At 41.1% G+C, this 23,446-nt stretch overlaps 1 protein-coding gene across 1 annotated transcript in view; it reads left to right on the forward strand.

Annotated features, from left to right (window-relative positions):
- Positions 1-22,396, forward strand: part of LOC141102974 (uncharacterized) — a 248,270-nt gene extending 225,874 nt beyond the window's left edge. The window contains exons 54-58 of the mRNA XM_073592043.1: positions 986-1,015; positions 4,783-4,812; positions 15,410-15,439; positions 18,142-18,162; positions 22,164-22,396. Of these exons, the coding sequence (XP_073448144.1) occupies positions 986-1,015; positions 4,783-4,812; positions 15,410-15,439; positions 18,142-18,162; positions 22,164-22,189 (137 nt within the window). The 3' untranslated portion in view covers positions 22,190-22,396. The remainder of the gene's footprint in view (positions 1-985; positions 1,016-4,782; positions 4,813-15,409; positions 15,440-18,141; positions 18,163-22,163) is intronic.
- The last annotated feature ends 1,050 nt before the right edge of the window (positions 22,397-23,446 follow it).

A 23,446-nucleotide genomic window follows, 5' to 3' on the forward strand; every position in this document is an offset into this window, starting at 1 on the left:
TAATTTAACAATGGTATAGAGGTTGTTGACTTAAAGGAGAATTATAGCCAAAGCCTGTTTGGCTGTATTTCTCCTGTGGATCACAGGAGTGCAGTTCGTTTTGCACTCCTGTGACCCATTTTCAGAAGTTTGACGCCGCTGTCTGCTGACATCACAGAGCCGATCCAGACTCGAGCAAGATTGCGACACTGGAGTCAGGATCCGCCCACATACCTGAACCGGCACCCTGCTCAGCATCTCAGCGAGCCACCGAGAGCCCGAGCCAGCAGCTCCCACCCCCTCCACAGCCCAGCTCCAGTAAGCGAGGAGTAGGCAGAGCAGAGAGCTGTGTCTGAGTCAGCAGCTCACTGCTCAGGGAGCCCTGAGAACTGAGCGATCTGGAGCCAGCGGGGGGGGACAGATGCAGCATCGGACCTATGCTGCATCCACCTATGTAACTATAAATCCGCAAAAACTCCAAACCCCATACTTCTCTTTTAACAAAGTTAATGTTTATTTATATATGAACAGTGGGGGTTGTTTACTAAAACTGGAGAGTGCGAAATCTGGTGCAGCTCTGCATAGAAACCAATCAGCTTCCAGGTTTTATTGCCAACGCCTATCTGAAGAAGCTGAAGTTAGAAGCTGATTGGTTACCATGTAAAACTGCACCAGACTCTGAGTGCACCAGTTTTAGTAAATCTCCCCCCACTGGTGTAAATGAATTAAGCACCTTTAAGACTAAAAACACTTTGGAGTGCAGTTAGAGGCTGATTGGCTGACGCTGCCGACCCTCCATCTCCCTGTCCTTGTGTATAGAGTTATATAGGAGTATTATGCTTAAACTAACGTTATTTAAACAAGCATAGAATATTTTTCTATGAATGCATAAGGATTCAAAATGGTGTTTCTAGTTGTGCCTGGGAGTTCAGCTTTAGAGACCTAACAACATTGTATTAGAAGCATTTTAAACTTAGACAGTGATGATGGTTTGTTTTTACAATAGGTTCCAAAGTACATGGAAATCCATTGCAAGGTAATATTCTGCAGTTTTTGTATATTGGGGATTGGGTACCATTTCAGTGTCTACATTTATGAATAATATTGTGTAGCTAAACTATAATACAATGGAGCATATGCAGGCATAGAACCCTATACCTGCCAACATTAGTTGATTAACAGACCTGATCATAATACAACGATATTATGTACACACTATACTTTGTGTTCTACATAAATAAAATAGTTAAAGTGTATTTCTATGCTGAGCTGTTTTGTTTTTTCTGTTTTGAATAGAATGTAGGGGGGGGGGTTAGATCCTCTGTCAAGTGTTTATTGCTGTCTGTGCCCCCATTGGGTATTATTATTCCTATAAAATGTTAGAGTTGTCCCCAGAGGAGAAGTATTCAAATGTGGACATCTGATTTAGAGGCTACTATCTAAGAGGGGAAAAGCCGCACATATATGAATGATTATCATTGGAAAACATAGTAAACAACTTGTCATGCAACTTTGGACAAGTCGCACAAGTGTGAATGGAGCCTTAGAGCCTCTGTGACCCTTTACCTAATCTATTATTTCTGATACAATAATGTTTATTAAGTAAGACAATGCCAAAATACAAATGCCGGAAGTGGGAATAAATAACTGGACTCAGAGGTCCAAAACAAGGTAAGACTAACAAACAAATCAAAAATGAACAAACAAAACAAAATTTAAAAAAACTAAAAAAAAAGGGGGGGTAGAGGGATGGACAACGGAGGTAAAATGAAAAATAAAAATGTTCTGGGAGTCTGATATTATTTAAATTGGAGTGCCCCCATCAGTAAGGGCAGGGTGTATTCACAATGCATATTAGTGAAAAAATAAAAAATAAAATAAAATAAAAGGAAGAAAACGTGAACACTAAAAGGCTTACTCTCAGAATTAATTTACTGAATATAGCAGCATAGCAGTGTGCATGTGGAACAATGTGGGCGTCTCCATATATTGCAGTTTCCCTCTATATTACCTCACCCTCTAGATTGCAGGGCCCAACCTCTAGAACTAACCCCCCCTAAATCTAATGAGAACCCACCCCCACTATTGCCTAACCCCCAGTGATCCTACCTATAACCTCCCGTAAGAGCTGGGACAGCACGGCTACAGCCACTAAAACTGAACAGACTCCCCAGATATTACCTTTATGTGTTGCACCTGCACTCTACCATTTGGCCAACTGAATTGGGAACCAATTCTATAAATCCCTAGGGACCGATCCCGGAGAGCTATGCCCCCTGTAACTAAATGGGCGGATGTGGTGAGAACCTCCGTGCTAGGTCTCCCAGGGAAATATAACTAATCAATAATTGCGCTATTACGAAAAAACATAGTGCAAGAGATAGCTGCCAGCATGTAACAATGTGGTAAACAGTGTAGAAACAAAAATTATATGGAACACATGCAGCGCTAGAAAGTGTGCTTATACAACTTGAACGTGTATATGTGGCAGAGTGCTGAAGTACAAAACTTATGCCAAATGAGCAGTAAGTGTGATAAGATTTAACAAGTAGACACATAAAGAAAAAAGTCCATAAGTATACAGTGAATCATATGTAAGTCCACAGGAACTGGGGGTTCATGGGCGTATGCGGTGTCACACCTACGCATGTGGTAGGAACTGGAACAGGCTCTGTGTGTATGGGGAGACACTTTGCACCCAGATCTTCCAAAGTTCCAAATCAACACAGCAAACAATAGAAATAAGTACCCTTACCAGAGGGGATCAACACAATCACCGTACGGTGGAGTGTCATACGGGCTTGAGGGATCCAATGATCCCGGGGGTGTCTGGTTGAAGAGATCCTGGCAGGGAGTCTCATCCGGGATGGCAGTCGCTGTTCGGTGGTGTGTAGGTCCACAGCCAATCAAGATATCTCTCTCCGATGGAATGTCAGTATAGGAAAAGAGACTGAGGCTCGGCGAGGTGCCATTCATGGAAGGAGGGAAGAACAAAAAATCTCCACATAGGGCATGAATCCATAAAAAAGCTTTTATTGAAAAGCTAGAAAGTGCTATGTGGCACACTAGAATGGATAAAATGTGATCACAGAAAGAAGAAAATAAAATCGCGTGGTATCAGGGCATCTCTAGGCTTTAGCAACCCGACATGTTTCGGACGATCGTCCTTCTACTGGGGCATAAACCTGAATGTCTGTACCACGCTCACATATATACATAAAACATTAAGCTAAATACTACTCAGCTGTTTAAAACCTGGATACTTGTATGGGCAATTACACAGGAATCCCTGTCAGCTGTATTCAACAGCTAATCTGTAGTCATCCTCGTGTAATAACCTCCATTGAAGACAGTTCTAGGGTAGACCCAGAGCGATCCTCCAATCATGATACTCAGAGCGGAGTCACGTGACAGCGTCACTGCGTGTGACGTCATCACGCACCGGACGTCGCGCTCTAAGCCTCCTTTTGAAACCAGGAAGTGATAGGCTATACAGCAGAGTGTGTACACCCACAACAGCCCAGGAGGGCGGTCATAGCGCGTCAGTCCGGGGAGCTCCACTGCGCTCGACTTCCAGTGTCCCCGGAAGGGGAATTGAGCAATCTAGATTTTAAGAGTAAGGCTATAGATACATCCTTGTAAATTTCTGTAAACCCAAGACTAAATCTAGATACAATTGTTGCATACATACATTTATGTATATAGGATGAAATCTAGATGATAAAAATGTACAAAAAGAAAAAGAAAAAAGAAAAAAGAAAAAAATTAGCTTAATGTTTTAATGGATATATATGAGCGTGGTACAGACATTCAGGTTTATGACCCAGTAGAAGGACGATGGTCCGAAACATGTGCTATGTGTTTGAACAGTCGATGCAGTACAGCTGGCTCCTCTGCAGTTACAAAGAGTACTCACAGTCCCGCCTTCTCCGATAAAGGCTTGATGTAGATTGGAGTCTTCCAGACCCAGAATCGTAGACTGCTGGCTGGGTAGTAGCGATAGCGCAGTGTTGTGTGTTTAAACAGCTGATGCAGTGCAGCTGACTCCTCTGTGGGTGCCAATTAGACATACTTTTCGTGTTAAAACACACTCCCATTGAGGAAGGAGGTTCTCATTAAATTTAAGGGGGGGTTTTGTTCTAGAGGTGGAATAGGGAGGGACAGGGTGGAGTGGGGCGAGAAAAAGTGAGAGAAAGGAAAGAGAGAACGGAGATGTAGAATTGGGCCAGAAAGGAGAAAGAGAAACAGACAAGAATGAGTCAAGAAGTACACTAGTCATCTTCTCATGCAGCATGAGGGTGGTCAAAATGTTCTTCACCTCTGCAATAGCAACTGAGGGCTTCCGCCAAGCTTTAGCAATAGCGCGTTTTGCGACAATGAAGAGGTAGGTGGCCAGCTTTTGTTGGTATGAGAAGAGGCCCAGGAGGGGGCAGTAGAGTAGTGCATGCCGGGCATTTTTGTGGAAGGGTAGATGAAAAAGGGTTGAAAGGAGGCCATCAAGCTTAGATCAGAATCCCACCAATCGTGGGCAAGACCACAAAATGTGAATCTCCTCTAATCTATTATTTTGAGATATCTGGCCCAAATTATGACTTATTTTAATACCTCCATGTCCTCTTATGACATAGTTGGCTAAGAAGGCATTGCCTATTGACACAGTTAATATGTAAAGCAGTAGCAGTGATATCGACTGCAATAAAGCCCAGAAAATATGTTTCTAAATAATTTTATGCTGGTTTAACCTTAAAAATGAAGTCACTTTTTCAACTCATATAAACATGTTTGCTTTGTGTATTGTAACAGGAATGAAATCAGATGCATATTCATCATCAGGTATGTTTTTCTTACAAATCTATTTTAAACAGGAACATTTTTTTATGTTATTTTAGTATTGTAATAAAATGGGTTGTATCAGGACATTATTACACTTAATAAACAATGAAATTACAAAAGAGTTGTGTAAAGAACTATATAAACACAAGTTAAGCTTGTTCTCTTACAACTAACTTTAGTAAGTGGAATCTAGGTCAGCTACAAAGTAAATAAAGTTGGCATACAGTAAGAACCAGCTTTGCCACCCTGGAGTAATTTTCCAAAGGTTACTTCACAGAGCTTTATTCTTTGTTAAAGTCTATGTTAAAGAAAAAATAAAAACAACCATGTATGATATCGCTGCTATAAATGCACATTTTCACATGTTTTATCTCTTTTAACGACCCTGCAACAGAAATGCACTCAGCTTCTAATTTTTTGTTGTGGGCTGACAACACAGCATTTTAGTGAACCACTTTTTAGAGTGGTGTCTTCCTACCCAGTTGTCTTTTATTAAACTATTGAATCCCTTCCACTGTCCTCATCTCCACAATATAAGGAGTAATTGTTTTGTAGTCCAACATAAGAATTTGTAGGACTACTTACACTCCTTGTGATAACAAAGTAAGCGTGTACAGGACAGAAGCACGTGTATCACAATAGACAGGGGATCCAACATGTACCAATTTTCTTACCACAACACATGGTTTAAAATGAATGGCACTGTAACCAACTAATGGGTGTATGGTGTTTTGCAGTAAAATGTGCATTAAAGTGTTACTAAACCCAGGACCCTGCATTCATGATATCTGGCCTCCCACAGTACACAGAACATGAATATGCAATTGTTTTAGTAAATATAAACTGCTACATAACTTTTTTCATCAGAAGTTAGAGCAGTCTTATAACTTCTATCAGTGTCTGGCCAAGCACTGGTTAAAGCTTGTAGGAGGAGGTTTCATTCTGCTCTGACTGTCCTATAAGGCTGCAGGACCCCTGACCCTCTGTCTGGACAGTGCTGATTGGTCCTTTTGCTTATCACATGCACACTCCGAGAAAAAAAAACTCTAGCAATATATACCAAACTGAGCATGTGGCGCTTGTCCCCTAGCCTCTGTTCTATCAGGAGATGGTTTGGGGATAGTGGAAGAAGGGGAGAAACAGAGAAGACAGGATCAAAAAGCCTTTTTACACAATGCAGAGGATTAACCCCTTAGGTGAGTATAACAATCATGCTTTACTGCATATACAGACTGATTTTACTGTTGTGGGTTTAGTAACACTTTAAGTCAGGCAATGTCACAACACATTGATGTGAATGGGCCCTTGGTATTATGTTAGAGCAGAAAGATAATGACCCAAATTTTAAAATTTATTTTCCAGGATCACTGTGATGCTGCACCAAATATCTCTTGTATCATCACTACTGACATGTTCAAAGTTGGCCATAGACATAGTAGAATGGTCAGATGTAAAGGGTGTAATCTGACCGGTCTCAGGCATCTGTTCCTGGAAGCATTCCCTTAAAGCCCAGCTCCAGCCAAAACTATTTCTTTTTGTGGGAAAGGGGTTGAGCACCTAGAGATTTCAGAAGAAATGAGCAAAACATGCCTACAGATTTTTGTTATGGCAGGTTTTCTGTAGGGTAAGAATACCTATTAATTTCAGAAGAAGAGGTTACCAAGGAATGCCTACAGATTTTTGTTATGGCAAGTTTTCTTTAACCTACTTTTGAGGAACTGTATTATGTATTTCAGCATCTTCTATTTCTCGGGTTTCTCATTAAGAAGACACTAGAAGATGCCTAACATTGAAGACTGAAATGTCTAGTCATATGTTATAACTTAGGGGCTTTAAAAGTGAACTTGTCAGAAGGGAAATATGGGAGCATATTACACACCACTACAATTTCTGCCCATTACAGGTCACTAAATTTCAGTTAATATACTGAATTTAAAGTGATATGTTTAATTTTGTAAAAACAAAACAAAAAAAAAACCCATAAAAACATAATGTGCAGCAAGCAGCTCTTTGTAATAGCTGAGTGCTGTATATGATAATATATTGCAGCTCACCATCTCTTAAATGTGGTGGATTCCAGTACTGAACTTCCTGTCTTAGATATCTCCACTCACTGGAGTAGCAATTGAGATACTTTTGGAAAGCCGAATTGTCAATTGTCTGCGGAGAGAGTAGGGTTAGAAGCACTAGCAGAATTAGATGAACTTGACTAACAAATGAAAGCCAAACTCCAGTTAACACCTTTTAAGCAGTTACAATAATGTTTTGGTTTTTTTTTCATTTTGGGAAAAAAGTTTTATGTAAATAAATTAATAATGAAATAAATAAAAGCTGGCCATTGTAAGCACCTTGGTCAGTGTCAGTTGTTTGTCTCAACACTCTCTATTTTTGCTGGACAATTTGGTCTATTAAAGAGGTTGTAAACTTCCCTTTACACTTTGTACTTGGAATAAGTCTCACCTATAGGTACTGTAAATATCTCCTAAACGTGCGCCGTTTAGGAAATATTTACAGTATACTGCACCAATCTGCAATCCGTGCACAGTCTATTTTCCTTTAGTAAACCAACCCCTTTGAATCACAACTACTGGGTTTAATTTAACAAAGGTGTAGAGGCTGTTGACTTAACAAAATGAAAGTTCACTTTGCAAATTGAAGGTTAGTAAATATGGTGAATCTCTTTTTCACAATATTTTTTTAATCCTGTTCTTTTTAAATTTAAAAAAAAATAGCATTTTTGTAAGCACATGATTGATTGATTTAAGTGAAGGAAACTGATGGATGCCAAATATGTGGTAGGCCAAGATCCGACTGCCCTCCAATGCCTTGCAATCAACCATAGGTCGTTCTTAAGTAAGCCATGACACCAGAGGCTGGTAAAAGGGTCTTCCGTCCATTTGTTCACTGTGATTGGCTGCACAGTGATGACAGAATCAGAAGCTCATCCTACCAGTTGTCTGTAGTTTACCATTACCTGTTGGGGACAGCTTGGTCACAGTTCTGGAGGGTTCAATCAATCACACCCCAAAACAGTACAGTGATGCATACATGCAGCAATTAGGCATTAAAGTGGTTGTAAAGTAGGCTTGTGCAATTCGTTTCGTAACAAATCAAAATTCGGCCGAATTTTGCATCTTTCGGACATTTGGATGCATCAGTCAACTCAAAGTAAATCTTACAATCCAATCAGCTGATTAATTTTGTGCTGGAGGTTGGATTACTGGCAAAGTGCATTCCTGAGAACTGAGTGAGAAGGGTGTTGTATTGTATTTGAACAGAGGAGAAGAGATATTGTCATTGTGTGTGTTAACCACTTAAGGACCGCCTAACGCCGATTTACGTCGGCAAGGCGGCACGGGCAGGCAAAATCACGTACATGTACGTGATTTGCCTCTAGCGGGTGGGGGGTCCGATCGGACCCCCCCCCGGTGCCCGAAGCGGTCCCGTTCTGTTCCCCGGCGATCCGAGATGAGGGGGAGGCCATCCGTTCGTGGCCCCCCCCTCGCGATCGCCGCCGGCCAATGGGAACACTCCTTTGCTGCTGTATGCTAAACAGCAGCAAAGGAAATGATGTCATCTCCCCTCGGCTCGGTAGTTTCCGTTCCAGCGCCGAGGGGAGAAGACATCAATGTGAGTGCACAACACACTACACACACAGTAGAACATGCCAGGCACACAAAACACCCCGATCCCCCCCCCCGATCGCCCCCCGATCCCCCCCCAATCATCCCCCCCCCCCGTCACAAACTGACACCAGCAGGTTTTTTTTTTTTTTTTTTTTTCTGATTACTGTATTGGTGTCAGTTTGTGACAGTTACAGTGTTGGGACAGTGAGTATTACCCCCCTTTAGGTCTAGGGTACCCCCCTAACCCCCCCTAATAAAGTTTTAACCCCTTGATCACCCCCTGTCACCAGTGTCGCTAAGCGATCATTTTTCTGATCGCTGTATTAGTGTCGCTGGTGACGCTAGTTAGTGAGGTAAATATTTAGGTTCGCCGTCAGCGTTTTATAGTGACAGGGACCCCCATATACTATCTAATAAATGTTTTAACCCCTTGATTGCCCCCTAGTTAACCCTTTCACCACTGATCACCGTATAACCGTTACGGGTGACGCAGGTTAGTTCGTTTATTTTTTATAGTGTCAGGGCACCCGCCGTTTATTACCTAATAAAGGTTTAGCCCCCTGATCGCCCGGCGGTGATATGCGTCGCCCCAGGCAGCGTCAGATTAGCGCCAGTACCGCTAACACCCACGCACGCAGCATGCGCCTCCCTTAGTGGTATAGTATCTGATCGGATCAATATCTGATCTGATCAGATCTATACTAGCGTCCCCAGCAGTTTAGGGTTCCCAAAAACACAGTGTTAGCGGGATCAGCCCGGATACCCGCTAGCACCTGCGTTTTGCCCCTCCGCCCAGCCCACCCAAGTGCAGTATAGATCGATCACTGTCACTTACAAAACACTAAACGCATAACTGCAGCGTTCGCAGAGTCAGGCCTGATCCCTGCGATCGCTAACAGTTTTTTTGGTAGCATTTTGGTGAACTGGCAAGCAAGCACCAGGCAGCGTCAGGTTAGCGCCAGTACCGCTAACACCCACGCACGCACCGTACACCTCCCTTAGTGGTATAGTATCTGATCGGATCAATATCTGATCCGATCAGATCTATACTAGCGTCCCCAGCAGTTTAGGGTTCCCAAAAACGCAGTGTTAGCGGGATCAGCCCAGATACCTGCTAGCACCTGCGTTGTGCCCCTCCGCCCGGCCCAGCCCAGCCCACCCAAGTGCAGTATCGATCGATCACTGACACTTACAAGGCACTAAACGCATAACTGCAGCATTCGCAGAGTCAGGCCTGATCCCTGCGATCGCTAACAGTTTTTTTGGTAGCATTTTGGTGAACTAGCAAGCACCGGCCCCAGGCAGCGTCAGGTTAGCGCCAGTACCGCTAACACCCACGCACGCAGCATACGCCTCCTTTAGTGGTATAGTATCTGAACGGATCAATATCTGATCCGATCAGATCTATACTAGCGTCCCCAGCAGTTTAGGGTTCCCAAAAACGCAGTGTTAGCGGGATCAACCCAGATACCTGCTAGCACCTGCGTTTTGCCCCTCCGCCCGGCCCAGTCCAGCCCACCCAAGTGCAGTATCGATCGATCACTGACACTTACAAAACACTAAACGCATAACTGCAGCGTTCGCAGAGTCAGGCCTGATCCCTGCGATCGCTAACAGTTTTTTTGGAAGCTTTTTATTGAACTGGCAAGCACCAGCGGCCTAGTATACCCCGGTCGTAGTCAAACCAGCGCTGCAGTAACACTTGGTGACGTGGCGAGTCCCATAAGTGCAGTTCAAGCTGGTGAGGTGGCAAGCACAAGTAGTGTCCCGCTGCCACCAAAAAGACAAACACAGGCCCGTCGTGCCCATAGTGCCCTTCCTGCTGCATTCGCCAATCCTAATTGGGAACCCACCACTTCTGCAGCGCCCGTACTTCCCCCATTCACATCCCCAACCAAATGCAGTCGGCTGCATGAGAGGCATTTTTATGTGCTCCCGAGTACCCCTACCCAACGAACCCCCCCAAAAAGATGTTGTGTCTGCAGCAAACGCGGATATAGGCGTGACACCCGCTATTATTGTCCCTCCTGTCCTGACAATCCTGGTCTTTGCATTGGTGAATGTTTTGAACGCTACCATACACTAGTTGAGTATTAGCGTAGGGTACAGCATTGCACAGACTAGGCACACTTTCACAGGGTCTCTCCAGATGACATCGCATTTTGAGAGACCCGAACCTGGAACCGGTTACAGTTATAAAAGTTAGTTACAAAAAAAGTGTAAAAAAAAAAATATATATATATAAAATAAAAAAAAATAGTTGTCGTTTTATTGTTCTCTCTCTCTATTCTCTCTCTCTATTGTTCTGCTCTTTTTTTACTGTATTCTATTCTGCTGTGTTTTATTGTTATTGTTATTGTTATTGTTATTATGTTTCATCATGTTTGTTTTTCAGGTATGTAATTATTTATACTTTACTGTTTACTGTGCTTTATTGTTAACCATTTTTTTGTCTTCAGGTACGCCATTCACAACTTTGAGTGGTTATACCAGAATGATGCCTGCAGGTTTAGGTATCATCTTGGTATCATTCTTTTCAGCCAGCGGTCGGCTTTCATGTAAAAGCAATCCTAGCGGCTAATTAGCCTCTAGACTGCCTTTACAAGCCGTGGGAGGGAATGCCCCCCCCCCCACCGTCTTCCGTGTTTTTCTCTGGCTCTCCTGTCTCAACAGGGAACCTGAGAATGCAGCCGGTGATTCAGCCAGCTGACCATAGAGCTGATCAGAGACAAGAGTGGCTCCAAACATCTCTATGGCCTAAGAAACCGGAAGCTACGAGCATTTTATGACTTAGATTTCGCCGGATGTAAATAGCGCCATTGGGAAATTGGGGAAGCATTTTATCACACCGATCTTGGTGTGGTCAGATGCTTTGAGGGCAGAGGAGAGATCTAGGGTCTAATAGACCCCAATTTTTTCAAAAAAGAGTACCTGTCACTACCTATTGCTATCATAGGGGATATTTACATTCCCCGAGATAACAATAAAAATGATTTAAAAAAAAAAAAATGAAAGGAACAGTTTAAAAATAAGATAAAAAAGCAAAAAAATAATAAAGAAAAAAAAAAAAAAAAAAAAAAGCACCCCTGTCGCCCCCTGCTCTTGCGCTAAGGCGAACGCAAGCGGCGGTCTGTCGTCAAACGTAAACAGCAATTGCACCATGCATGTGAGGTATCGCCGCGAAGGTCAGATCGAGGGCAGTAATTTTTGCAGTAGACCTCCTCTGCAAATCTAAAGTGGTAACCTGTAAAGGCTTTTAAAGGCTTTTAAAAATGTATTTATTTTGTTGCCACTGCACGTTTGTGCGCAATTGTAAAGCATGTCATGTTTGGTATCCATGTACTCGGTCTAAGATCATCTTTTTTATTTCATCAAACATTTGGGCAATATAGTGTGTTTTAGTGCATTAAAATTTAAAAAAGTGTGTTTTTTCCCCAAAAAATGCGTTTGAAAAATCGCTGCGCAAATACTGTGTGAAAAAAAAAAATGAAACACCCACCATTTTAATCTGTAGGGCATTTGCTTTAAAAAAAAATATATAATGTTTGGGGGTTCAAAGTAATTTTCTTGCAAAAAAAAAAAAACTTTTTCATGTAAAAAATAAGTGTCAGAAAGGGCTTTGTCTTCAAGTGGTTAGAAGAGTGGGTGATGTGTGACATAAGCTTCTAAATGTTGTGCATAAAATGCCAGGACAGTTCAAAACCCCCCCAAATGACCCCATTTTGGAAAGTAGACACCCCAAGCTATTTGCTGAGAGGCATGTCGAGTCCATGGAATATTTTATATTGCGACACAAGTTGCGGGAAAGAGACAAATTTTTTTTTTTTTTTTTTGCACAAAGTTGTCACTAAATGATATATTGCTCAAACATGCCATGGGAATATGTGAAATTACACCCCAAAATACATTCTGCTGCTTCTCCTGAGTACGGGGATACCACATGTGTGAGACTTTTTGGGAGCCTAGCCGTGTACGGGACCCCGAAAACCAAGCACCGCCTTCAGGCTTTCTAAGGGGCGTGAATTTTTGATTTCACTCTTCACTGCCTATCACAGTTTCGGAGGCCATGGAATGCCCAGGTGGCACAAAACCCCCCCAAATGACCCCATTTTGGAAAGTAGACACCCCAAGCTATTTGCTGAGAGGTATAGTGAGTATTTTGCAGACCTCGCTTTTTGTCACAAAGTTTTGAAATTTGAAAAAAGAAAAAAAAAAAAAGTTTTTTCTTGTCTTTCTTCATTTTCAAAAACAAATGAGAGCTGCAAAATACTCACCATGCCTCTCAGCAAATAGCTTGGGGTGTCTACTTTCCAAAATGGGGTCATTTGGGGGGGTTTTTGCCACCTGGGCATTCCATGGCCTCCGAAACGGTGTTAGGCAGTGAAGAGTAAAATCAAAAATTCACGCCCTTAAAAACGCTGAAGGCGGTGATTGGTTTTCGGGGCCCCGTACGCGGCTAGGCTCCCAAAAAGTCCCACACATGTGGTATCCCTATACTCAGGAGAAGCAGCTAAATGTATTTTGGGGTGCAATTACACATAGGCCCATGGCCTGTGTGAGCAATATATCATTTAGTGACAGCTTTGTGCAAAAAAAAAAAAAAAAAAAAGTGTCACTTTCCCGCAACTTGTGTCAAAATATAAAATATTCCATGGACTCAATATGCCTCTCAGCAAATAGCTTGGGGTGTCTACTTTCCAAAATGGGGTCATTTGGGGGGGGGTTTGTACTGCCCTGCCATTTTAGCACCTCAAGAAATGACATAGGCAGTCATAAACTAAAAGCTGTGTAAATTCCAGAAAATGTACCCTAGTTTGTAGACGCTATAACTTTTGCGCAAACCAATAAATATACGCTTATTGACATTTTTTTTACCAAAGACATGTGGCCGAATACATTTTGGCCTAAATGTATGACTAAAATTGAGTTTATTGGATTTTTTTTATAACAAAAAGTAGAAAATATCATTTTTTTCAAAATTTTCGGTCTTTTTCCGTTTATAGCGCAAAAAATAAAAACTGCAGAGGTGATCAAATACCATCAAAAGAAAGCTCTATTTGTGGGAAGAAAAGGACGCAAATTTCGTTTGGGTACAGCATTGCATAACCGCGCAATTAGCAGTTAAAGCGACGCAGTGCCAAATTGGAAAAAGACCTCTGGTCCTTAGGCAGCATAATGGTCCGGGGCTCAAGTGGTTAATAGATTCAATAAACAAACAACTTTCCAAACTACGAATCGTTATCACGAATATATATACATACATAAATATCGAGTTTCAACTAATACAAAAGAAATTATAGTGGATATGAATTAATTCGACATGATTCGGTAATTCGTTAAAGTTCTAATGAAACAAAAGGTCAACTCAAAGTAAATCTTACAGTCCAATCGGCTGATTAATTTTGTGTTGTATTGTATTTGAGCAGAGGAGAAGAGATATTGTCATTGTATGTGTTAAAAGATTCAATAAACAAACAACTTTCCAAACTACGAATCATTATCACGAATATATATACATACATAAATATCAAATTTCAACGAATACAAATGAAATTATAGCGCATATAACGAATGAATTCGACATGATTCGAGATTCAGTATAAGGAATACCGACACTCTACAGAAATAACTAATTATCCAAAAACGTATTAATGTAACATAACGAATATAACAGAACGTAATTATGTATTTTACAAATGACAACGAACCGAAACTAAACAAAATTTTCCATTGTGCACAAGTCTATTGTAAAGGCACAAGGTTTTTTATCTTCATGCATTCTATCCATTAGGCTCACTTCTGCATAGAAATCAATCAGCTTCTAACCTCAGCTTGTTCAATTAAGCTTTGGCAATAAAACCTGGTAGCTGATTGGTTTCTATACAGAAGTGAGCCTAATGTTGCACTCTCCAGCTTTAGTAAATAAACCCCTCTGTCAAAAAGGGGTTAAGCACACTTCGACTAAACAATTCGAGTGCAATTAAAGACTAATTGGCTGCTCACCCTCCATCTCTCTGTCCTTGTGAGTTGTATAGGAGGAATATGTCTAAACTAACAGTATTTAAACAAGCACTGAATTTTTTTTATGAATACATAAGGATTCAAAATGGTCTATTTAGTTTTGCCTGGAGTTCAGCTTTAGAGCATGACAACATTGTATTTGATTAATTACCAAATGTGCCTCGCTAAATCAATCTCCAAATCAGTGTCAATCTTAAGGCCCATACACACGATAGGACTTTTTGACAACAAACATGCAAATTAGCTGTTTTAAGGCAACATCCTACCGTGCGTACGCTCCATCGGAAAAAAAATTTCAGTTTTCATCGGACGAATGTTGGCTGTGCAAACAGACAAACTTTCCGGCAACAAAAGTCCTATGGTGCAAAATCCTATTGTGTGTACACAAGTCCATAGGACTTTAGTCCAGAGTACAAACACGCATGCTCAGAACCAATGCAAAAGATCAGACAGCAATACAGAAGTTGACCAAAGGGTGGCAGTAAAGAGCTGGAAAAAACACGTGATTTGGTGAAAGTTGGCTGAAAAGTCCTGCCGTGTGTATGCTTAATTAGTTTACGGCCAACGCCCTTTGTACAAAAATCCACGGGAAAGTTTGTACAAAGTCCAATCGTGTGTATGAGGCTTAACATAAACAAATCCCACAAAATTAAATGACGTAAAGATATACAATACTTCCTTTTTAAAACAGTGTTCAACACTGTTTTGAAAAGGAATTGTGCATTTTAATGTCATTATTTTTGCAGGATTTGTTTTTGTAAGATTGACACTGATTTGGAGATTGATTTAGAGAGTTCCATCGGGTAATTAATCTTTTGAAAGCTTGTGTTAACTTTGAGTGCTGTAGCTTTGTTTTGCACAGTGAGTGGGTGAGCGCAAAGAGTTTACACAAACATTGTACTTAAAGCATTTTCAATTTAGACAGTGATGATGGTCTGTTTTTACAATAGGTTCCAAAGTACATGGAAATCCATTGCCAGGTAATATTCTGCAGTTTTTGTATATCAGGGCACAATTTCAGTGTTTACATTTATTATTAATATTTTGTAGCTAAGCTATATATTATTTATTGAAATAGAGCTTTTAAAAATTGGAAGGTTCACGCTGTTGAAAAAAAATCTACTACCAAAATCAAACTGATAGTAAAGGCATTTTAAAAATAAGGCTGTTAAGAATTTTTTTTTTACGTAACTCGGCGCCAGCTTTCAATGCTCCAGGGAGGCATGGGTGAGGTCAGTGGGCCTCACAGCTGCCTCCTGAGAATGCTGGGCATTCAAACTCCTGTGAGAATTCCCCTTCAATGGACTGGAGTGCACTCTTATGGGAGTGCAAGCCCCCAGCTCAAGTTTTAACCCACCTTCCATTTCATGGAAGTCATCTGTAATTAAATTTACTGGATAAAGGAGAACTGGGATGTAAGTCTTAAATGTAAAACCATATCACATGTAACTAACCAGATTTATGTTTAAAAATGTGAGTGTAATGTGATGTTTTTATTGCTGTCTGAGGTCTCATTGGTAATGTTTTTTTCTTCACTTTCTACCCAGTGAAAATGTTCTCATCTAGGCAGTGAGTCCAATAAGGACACAGACAGCAATAAAAAGGGAGTTCCAGCCTTTCCCAATCCTACAAAATGATCAATTTAGTGCTTTGTGTCCCTCTTGCAGATTATGCTTCACTTTCTGTCCAGGGAGCACATTGCACGTTTTGGCTGAAGATTCACTTGAACTTATTTAGTATACTTAAAGCTGAATTCCTTTGCAGTTGGGCTTTCCTGCACTGCAAGGGTAACTTTTTGCTAGGTCTAGAGCTGTGGCGGCCCGTCCAATTGGGGGCGCGCCCAGGCGCCGCTCCCTCTATCAACGCCACCACTATCTGAATAACTGATAATCTATCCACAGTCACCACGGCCTCCCCCTATTCATGCGTCCGGCCACTTTCAGGACGCTGAATTACAGCGGTGGGGTGTTTTTTTGAAGTACCTGATTAAAGCCATAGTCTCTAATAGGCTTCAAAATAGGGTGGTCTCAGAACGCAGAGCATTGCGCCATAAGCCCACCCAGGTGTTACAACAGTGAATGAATATTCGCTGTTGTAACACTGATCCTCAATCCGGCCAATCAGAAGCAGGTCTGAGACCCGTTTTTTGATTGGCCAAAAAGAGAAGACTCCCGATTGGCCAGGAGGAGGAGGGAGGAAACAGAAGGCGCTGATGCCCGTGGAGAGCAGAGGAAGGGAAAGCTGTCACCGCCGCCGCAGAGCAAGGGAAGCCGCCGGTGAAGCACTGCATTGATGGGGTAGAACGACCGACTGACGGGGGGTGGTATTGTTTGTCGCCCCCCCACCCAAAAAAAATGACCACCGGCCACAACTGGTCTAGAGGTATAGGAATAGGCTGTAATACTTACAGTACTTTATTCCTCACTCCCATGCTTTTCTCTTCTCTCTGACGTTTGAAGTTGTGGACAGGCCCTCACTATCCTCATGTGCAATGCTGTTCCTGTATTGTATGTGATGATATCAGATTGTGAATGCTTGCATAAAAAGAGGCTACTTCAGGGCATGGCCACACAGCATAGTAGAAGCCTGTTGGACTAAGCTAAGTAGTACAGCTCATCCCTCTACCCCTAGACTTAAAGTGTTACTAAACCCAGGACCCTGCATTCACTATATCTGGTCTCCCAACACAGAGCATGAAATGCAATACTTTTAGTAAATATAAACTGCTAAATACCTTTTATGATCAGCAGTATATAGCAGTCTTGTGACTTCTATCAGTGTCTGGCCAAGCACTGGTTAAAGCTTGTAGGAGGAGTTTCCATTCTCCCCTGACTGTTCTATGAGGCTCCATGACTCCTGACCCTGTGTCTGGACAGTGCTGATTGGCCCTATACTGATCACGTGCACCCTCCCCCCAAAAAATACAAACTTCCTAGCAATACACACCAAGCTGAGCATGTGCAGAGTGCCTCCTAGGGCTCTGTGCTATCAGCAGATAGATTGGGGACAGTAAGAGAAGTGGAGAATCAGAGAAGACAGGATCAAACAGCCTTTTTACACAATGCAGAGGATTAACCTCTTTCTGTTGTGGGTTTAGAAACACTTTAAAAAGCAGTGAATGCAGTATTAAACCCTTTTTTTATTAAAATAACAAACATGCCTATACCTACCTGCTCTGTGCAGTGCTTTTGCACAGAGCAGCCCCGATCCTCTTCTTTTGGGGTCCCCCGCAGGCACTCCAGGCCCCTCCTTTTCGACGGGTGCCCCCACAGAATGCCGCTCGCTCCCTACTCCCACTGCTGCGTCCAGTGACCCAGACAGCGGGACTCGGTCCGCCTTCTGCTCCCGCTGCTATCAATCAATCCAATGAGGAAGGAGACAGCAACAGGAGCCGCTGCGCTCATGCACATCGCAGGATCAGATCGGTTTCAGGTAAGAAAAGGAGTAAGAAAAAGGGGGGTCTGGAGGGGGAGCTGCAGCACAGAAGGTTTTTCATCTTAATGCATAGAATGCATTAAGGTGAAAAACCTTAAGGCTTTAGAACCACTTTAGCCCTTGCAGTGAAGAGAGATAAAAATACCAGAATTCAGCTTTATGCATGATAAATTTGCTTTATTATGTACATTTGACAAAAATATTAACATTTTATTAATTGTATAATTTAATTTATGTGACAATGCAGGCAAAGCACAGACATCAAAAGGTAAATTAATTGTTTCATTTGATGCCAAAGTTATATATTGAAATGTGTATGTTATGCATGTTGATTATCCTTAACACTTTATGTGAAGCAAACTATAATAAAATGGCACATATATTCCCTATGCAGGCATAGAACCCTATACCTGCCAACATTAGCAGACCTGATCATAATACAGTGATATTACAAACAGTATACTTCATGTTCTACATAATAAATGACTGTAAGATATGATCTTAATAAAATTATTTTGCACTCAATTAAGCCAGAGCCAGCTATGTTCTCAGTCTATAAGCAACATCTGCCCAGAAAATATAAACCAATGAAATAGTCAAAATGCAAGCCACCTTCACCTTATTTTTTAAGTATTCACTTTGTGAAGTGAACATTCTATGATTCTTTAGAAAATGAATCCAGTGAGTGCATTGTTTTCAATGCATTGGCAGACTTTTATAACTTGTATTGTAAGAAGGAGCAGTAATATACCACAATCATTGCATAGCATTACAAAGCAGGAGGTAGAGCCTGCCTATTTAAAGGAGAAGTACAGCCAAAGCTTTTTTGGCTGTACTTCTCCTATGGACCACAGAAGTGCAGTTTGTTTTGCACTCCTGTGCCCCGTTGTCATCCCAGAGTCGGGCAAGGCTCTGAAAAGATCCCGGCCACATGTCAGGATCCACTCAGATGCCTGGACTGGCAGCTGGCTTAGGCTCCCAGCAAGCCACTGAGAGCCTGAGCCAGCCACTACCACGCCCTCCATAGCCCAGTTCTCCAGTGAGTGCTCCCTGCAGCCTGAAGACCGAGAGCTGAGGCATCAGTGGTGTTTGATCGCTCAGTTCTCAGTCTTGGAGCCAGCAGGAGACAGATGGAGCATTGGACTGATGCTGCAACCACCTAGGTCCCACCCACTCTAGCACTCTGCAAGTGCTCCAACATTGTTCACACAAGTTTTTAGTGTTGTTTTATACTTATATACTGAATAAATTCCTATGCTATTTAAAGGATTGGCTTGGCACTTCTTTCTCCTGCCTTTGCTTTCCTTTTGTTCACAGTGATCTGGTTCCCCAGCCCACGCCTGAAGCAGCCTCGCTCCCTTTACAGCCTCCATTTAGAGACTTTTTTTAGAGATTGTAATTTTTAGGGGTTCATCCCCCCGAACTTTCAATCCACTCACCATCCACATGGTTGCACCTTCATGTATCAGCCTTTTCATTAAAATTTTAAACTAAAAATTTTAATCTTTTTTATCAGATGGTTTAGCGCTGAGCATTATACCAATATTGTGTATGTGTTTCCTACTTCTGCTTCCAGGCATTTGCACGGAGCACATGCAAAGGCCTCCTAGGTCTCAGGCCTAGTCACCCAGCTGTACAACACACACCCTCCCCAGGCAACATAAATACAGGTGATACTTAAAAAATTAGAATATTGTGCAAAAGTTCATTTATTTCACTAATGCAACTTAAAAGGTGAAACTAATATATGTGATAGACTCATTACATGCAAAGCAAGACGTGATTTGTCATAATTGTGATGATTATGGCTTACAGCTCATGAAAACCCCAAATCCACAATCTCAGAAAATTAGAATAATACATGCAATCAATAAAACAAGGATTGTACATAGAACAATATCGGACCTCTTAAAAGTATAAGCATGCATATGTACTCAGTACTTGGTTTGGGCCCCTTTTGCAGCAATTACTGCCTCAATGTGGCGTGGCATGGAAGCTATCAGCCTGTGGCACTGCTGAGGTGTTATGGAAAACCAAGATGCTTCAATAGCGGCCTTCAGCTCTTCTGCATTGTTCGGTCTCATGTCTCTCATGTTTCTCTTGGCAATGCCCCATAAATTCTCTATGGGGTTCAGGTCAGGCGAGTTTGCTGGCCAATCAAGCACAGTAATCCCAAGGTCATTGAACCAGGTTTTGGTGCTTTTGGCAGTGTGGGCAGGTGCCAAGTCCTGCTGGAAAATTAAGTCAGCATCCCCATAGAGCTCGTCTGCGGAAGGAAGCATGAAGTGCTGCAAAATCTCCTGGTAGATGGCTGCGTTGACCCTGGACTTAATGAAGCACAGTGGACCAACACCAGCAGATGACATGGCTCCCCAAATCAACACAGACTGTGGAAACTTCACACTGGACTTCAAGCATCTTGCAGTGTGTGCCTCTTCATTCTTCCTCCATACTCTGGGTCTTTGGTTTCCAAATGAGATGCAAAATTTGCTCTCACCAGAAAAGAAAACTTTGGACCACTGAGCAACAGACCAGGTCTGTTTTTCTTTAGCCCAGGTAAGATGCTTCTGACATTGTTTGTTGTTCAGGAGTGGCTTGACAAGAGGAATACGACATTTGAAGCCCATGTCCAGGATCCGTCTGTGTGTGGTGGCTCTTGATGTACTGACTGCAGCCTCAGTCCACTCCTTGTGAAAGTCCTCAACACTTTTGAATGTCCTTTTCCTGACAATCCTCTCCAGGCTGTGGTCATTCCTGCTGCACCTTTTTCTTCCACACTTTTCCCTTCCACATAACTTTCTATTAATGTGCTTTGATACAGCACTTTGGGAACATCCAACTTCTTTTGCAATTACCTTTTGAGGCTTTCCCTCCTTATGGAGAGTGTCAATGATGGTTTTCTGCACAACTGTCAGGTCAGCAGTCTTTCCCATGATTGTGATTCCTACTGAACCAGACTGAGAGACCATTTAAAGGCTCAGGAACCATTTGCAGGTGTTATGGCTTAATTAGCTGATTAGAGTGGGACACTTTGAGCCTAGAATATTGCACCTTTTCACAATATTCCAATTTCCTGAGATTGTGAATTTGGGGTTTTCATGAGCTGTAAGCCATAATCATCACAATTATGACAAATCATAGTTTGAACTATCTTGCTTTGCATATAATGAGTCTCATATATTAGTTTCACCTTTTAAGTTGCATTAGTGATATAAATGAACTTTTGCACTATATTCTAATTTGTCAAGTATCACCTGTATGTATAACTCAGGATTACTGTGACAATTTCACTTTTATGCCAGAGGAACCAATCATACCTACTGGCAGCAGAAAGCAACAACAGCAACACAGAGCTTAGGGGAAAACCAAATAAGAAAATAGAATATAAATCATCATGGGCTGTCTATCATCCAGCAAGACTAAATGTAGATAGTCACTCCTGCTAAGGGCAGGGTGGTTTCAGAGCTTTAAAACCAGTCATCCCTAACCTCTGTAGCTGCTTTTAATGTAAAGGTATTAATTCTCAAATAACACCAGTGCCGATGCATGGATCAGGGAAGGTTGCCCAGCACACTCTAACTTCACCTGGTGTCAACAGGTCTTAAAGGACTGGCAGGCTGCCAAGATCTGTTCTCAAGAAAGAACATGCTGGCTTGTGTTGTGGACTTTGAGAACTAATTTCTTCACAATGCTTGTAAATACATAGATGAATTAGGGTTTGTTTATTTGTGCTTTTACTGTTTGTTCAAAATATGTAAATACTTAAATGTGAATAATCTTGGCACAGGTTCACTTTAAAGTACATCTACTATCCTTTATTTTTAGATGCTCAAGCACAATACTGTTTTCGTTGGGAAAAAAAATGCATAGATACAGATGGCCCTGTTTTCTTGTTTAAAGCAGTCCATAGATGAATCATTGCTGGTTGAATGAAAAAAATAGACATGATTATCTCATCCACACACTCGATGTGGATGGGGCGGGTTCACTCCTGCTGAAGTATTGTATTCAAAATACACTGATCAGCACTGCTGGCTATACCCAGCAGCGCCAATCGTGCAGACATTTTCCAACAGGCTGGTTGTACAGAAGTTGATCAGTAGATAGGCCTCTGTACAACCAGCTTGCCCATACATGGAATGAAATTTGGCCAGTCCCTGCTGAACCGGCCGAATTTTGATCCTGGAATGGTCAGCCTAATTTTATACCTAAGTACACATATTAAATTAAAAAGGCATATCTGTTTAACTCTATTTTCCATTTTTACAGGACAATTTCATAATCATCGGGGTTAAACAATCCACATTTTGAAATCTGAACTATTGCTGTAGGTATTAGAAGAAGGTGCTTTTTGAATTGGACAGTCTTGCTTGCATGTTACACAGAACAGATCTGTTTACAAAATGTCTGTGATATGTGCCTTACCATAAAAAAATATTGCCTGGCTCAAAACATTAAGCTTTGCTTTTGCAATGCCCTTGCTAGTGGAAATAAAAGCTAAATGATGATACAAATATCAGTGTCTTTTTTTGGTGTTACTTAAACTGGCCTTTCAAAGGTCTTGTGCTGTGAAAAATACACAATATTTATTATTAATAGTAATTTTTATGCTACCCAACTGACCAGTTAACCAACCAAAGGGTCTGACTAAGCTACGTGACCACATATGACCCATTTAAACATTAAAATATTACTAAACTTTCATTTAAAAAAAAAAAAAAATATATATATATATATATATATATATATATATATATATATATATATATATATACAGTATCTCACAAAAGTGAGTACACCCCTCACATTTTTGTAAATATTTTATTATATCTTTTCATGTGAAAACACTGGAGAAATTACATTGTGATATGGATAGATGTCTTGCGAGCTACCAATGAAGAGTGTCCAAAGAATGTTTTAAACGTAAGAGAACCAATCCACAGCCGCTAAGCATATTCACACTCACATAATCTGTGTATAAAATATTAAAAATAAACAAATGCAGTGCTATGTGATGTATCACTCACTCAGGTGAAAAAATATATATATCTTTGCCGTGGGCAATGCGCAAGTGAATGTTGGAGCAGCTTGAATTCCCAAACAAAGAATATAAATGGTAAAAAATATATAAATGAAATACTTGTCAAGCAAGTGCACAGTGAAAGAAGTATAAATATAATTGAAGTAAACACCAAAATATCAAAAATTCTTAATTTCAGCAAGTCCACAGTGAGAAAAATATATAGATATTCAGAACTTAATTTCAGCAAGTCCACAGTGAAAAAAAATAAATATATATATATATATATATATATATATATATATATATATATATATATATATATGAATATATGAATATATATATATATATATATATATATATATATATATATATATATATATATATATATATAATGTAATGTCCCATAAAGTGACTCTATAATGATGATCCAAATAATATTAACCGTGACTTCACACACGTGCTCCCCCCCCATGTGACAGCACTCACCTCCAATTGAGTGACCGCACAATTAAGTTTGGTCAACAACAGC

This window comes from Aquarana catesbeiana, linkage group LG07, assembly GCF_042186555.1.
Source record: "Aquarana catesbeiana isolate 2022-GZ linkage group LG07, ASM4218655v1, whole genome shotgun sequence".
In the NCBI taxonomy this organism is placed as follows: Eukaryota; Metazoa; Chordata; class Amphibia; order Anura; family Ranidae; genus Aquarana; species Aquarana catesbeiana.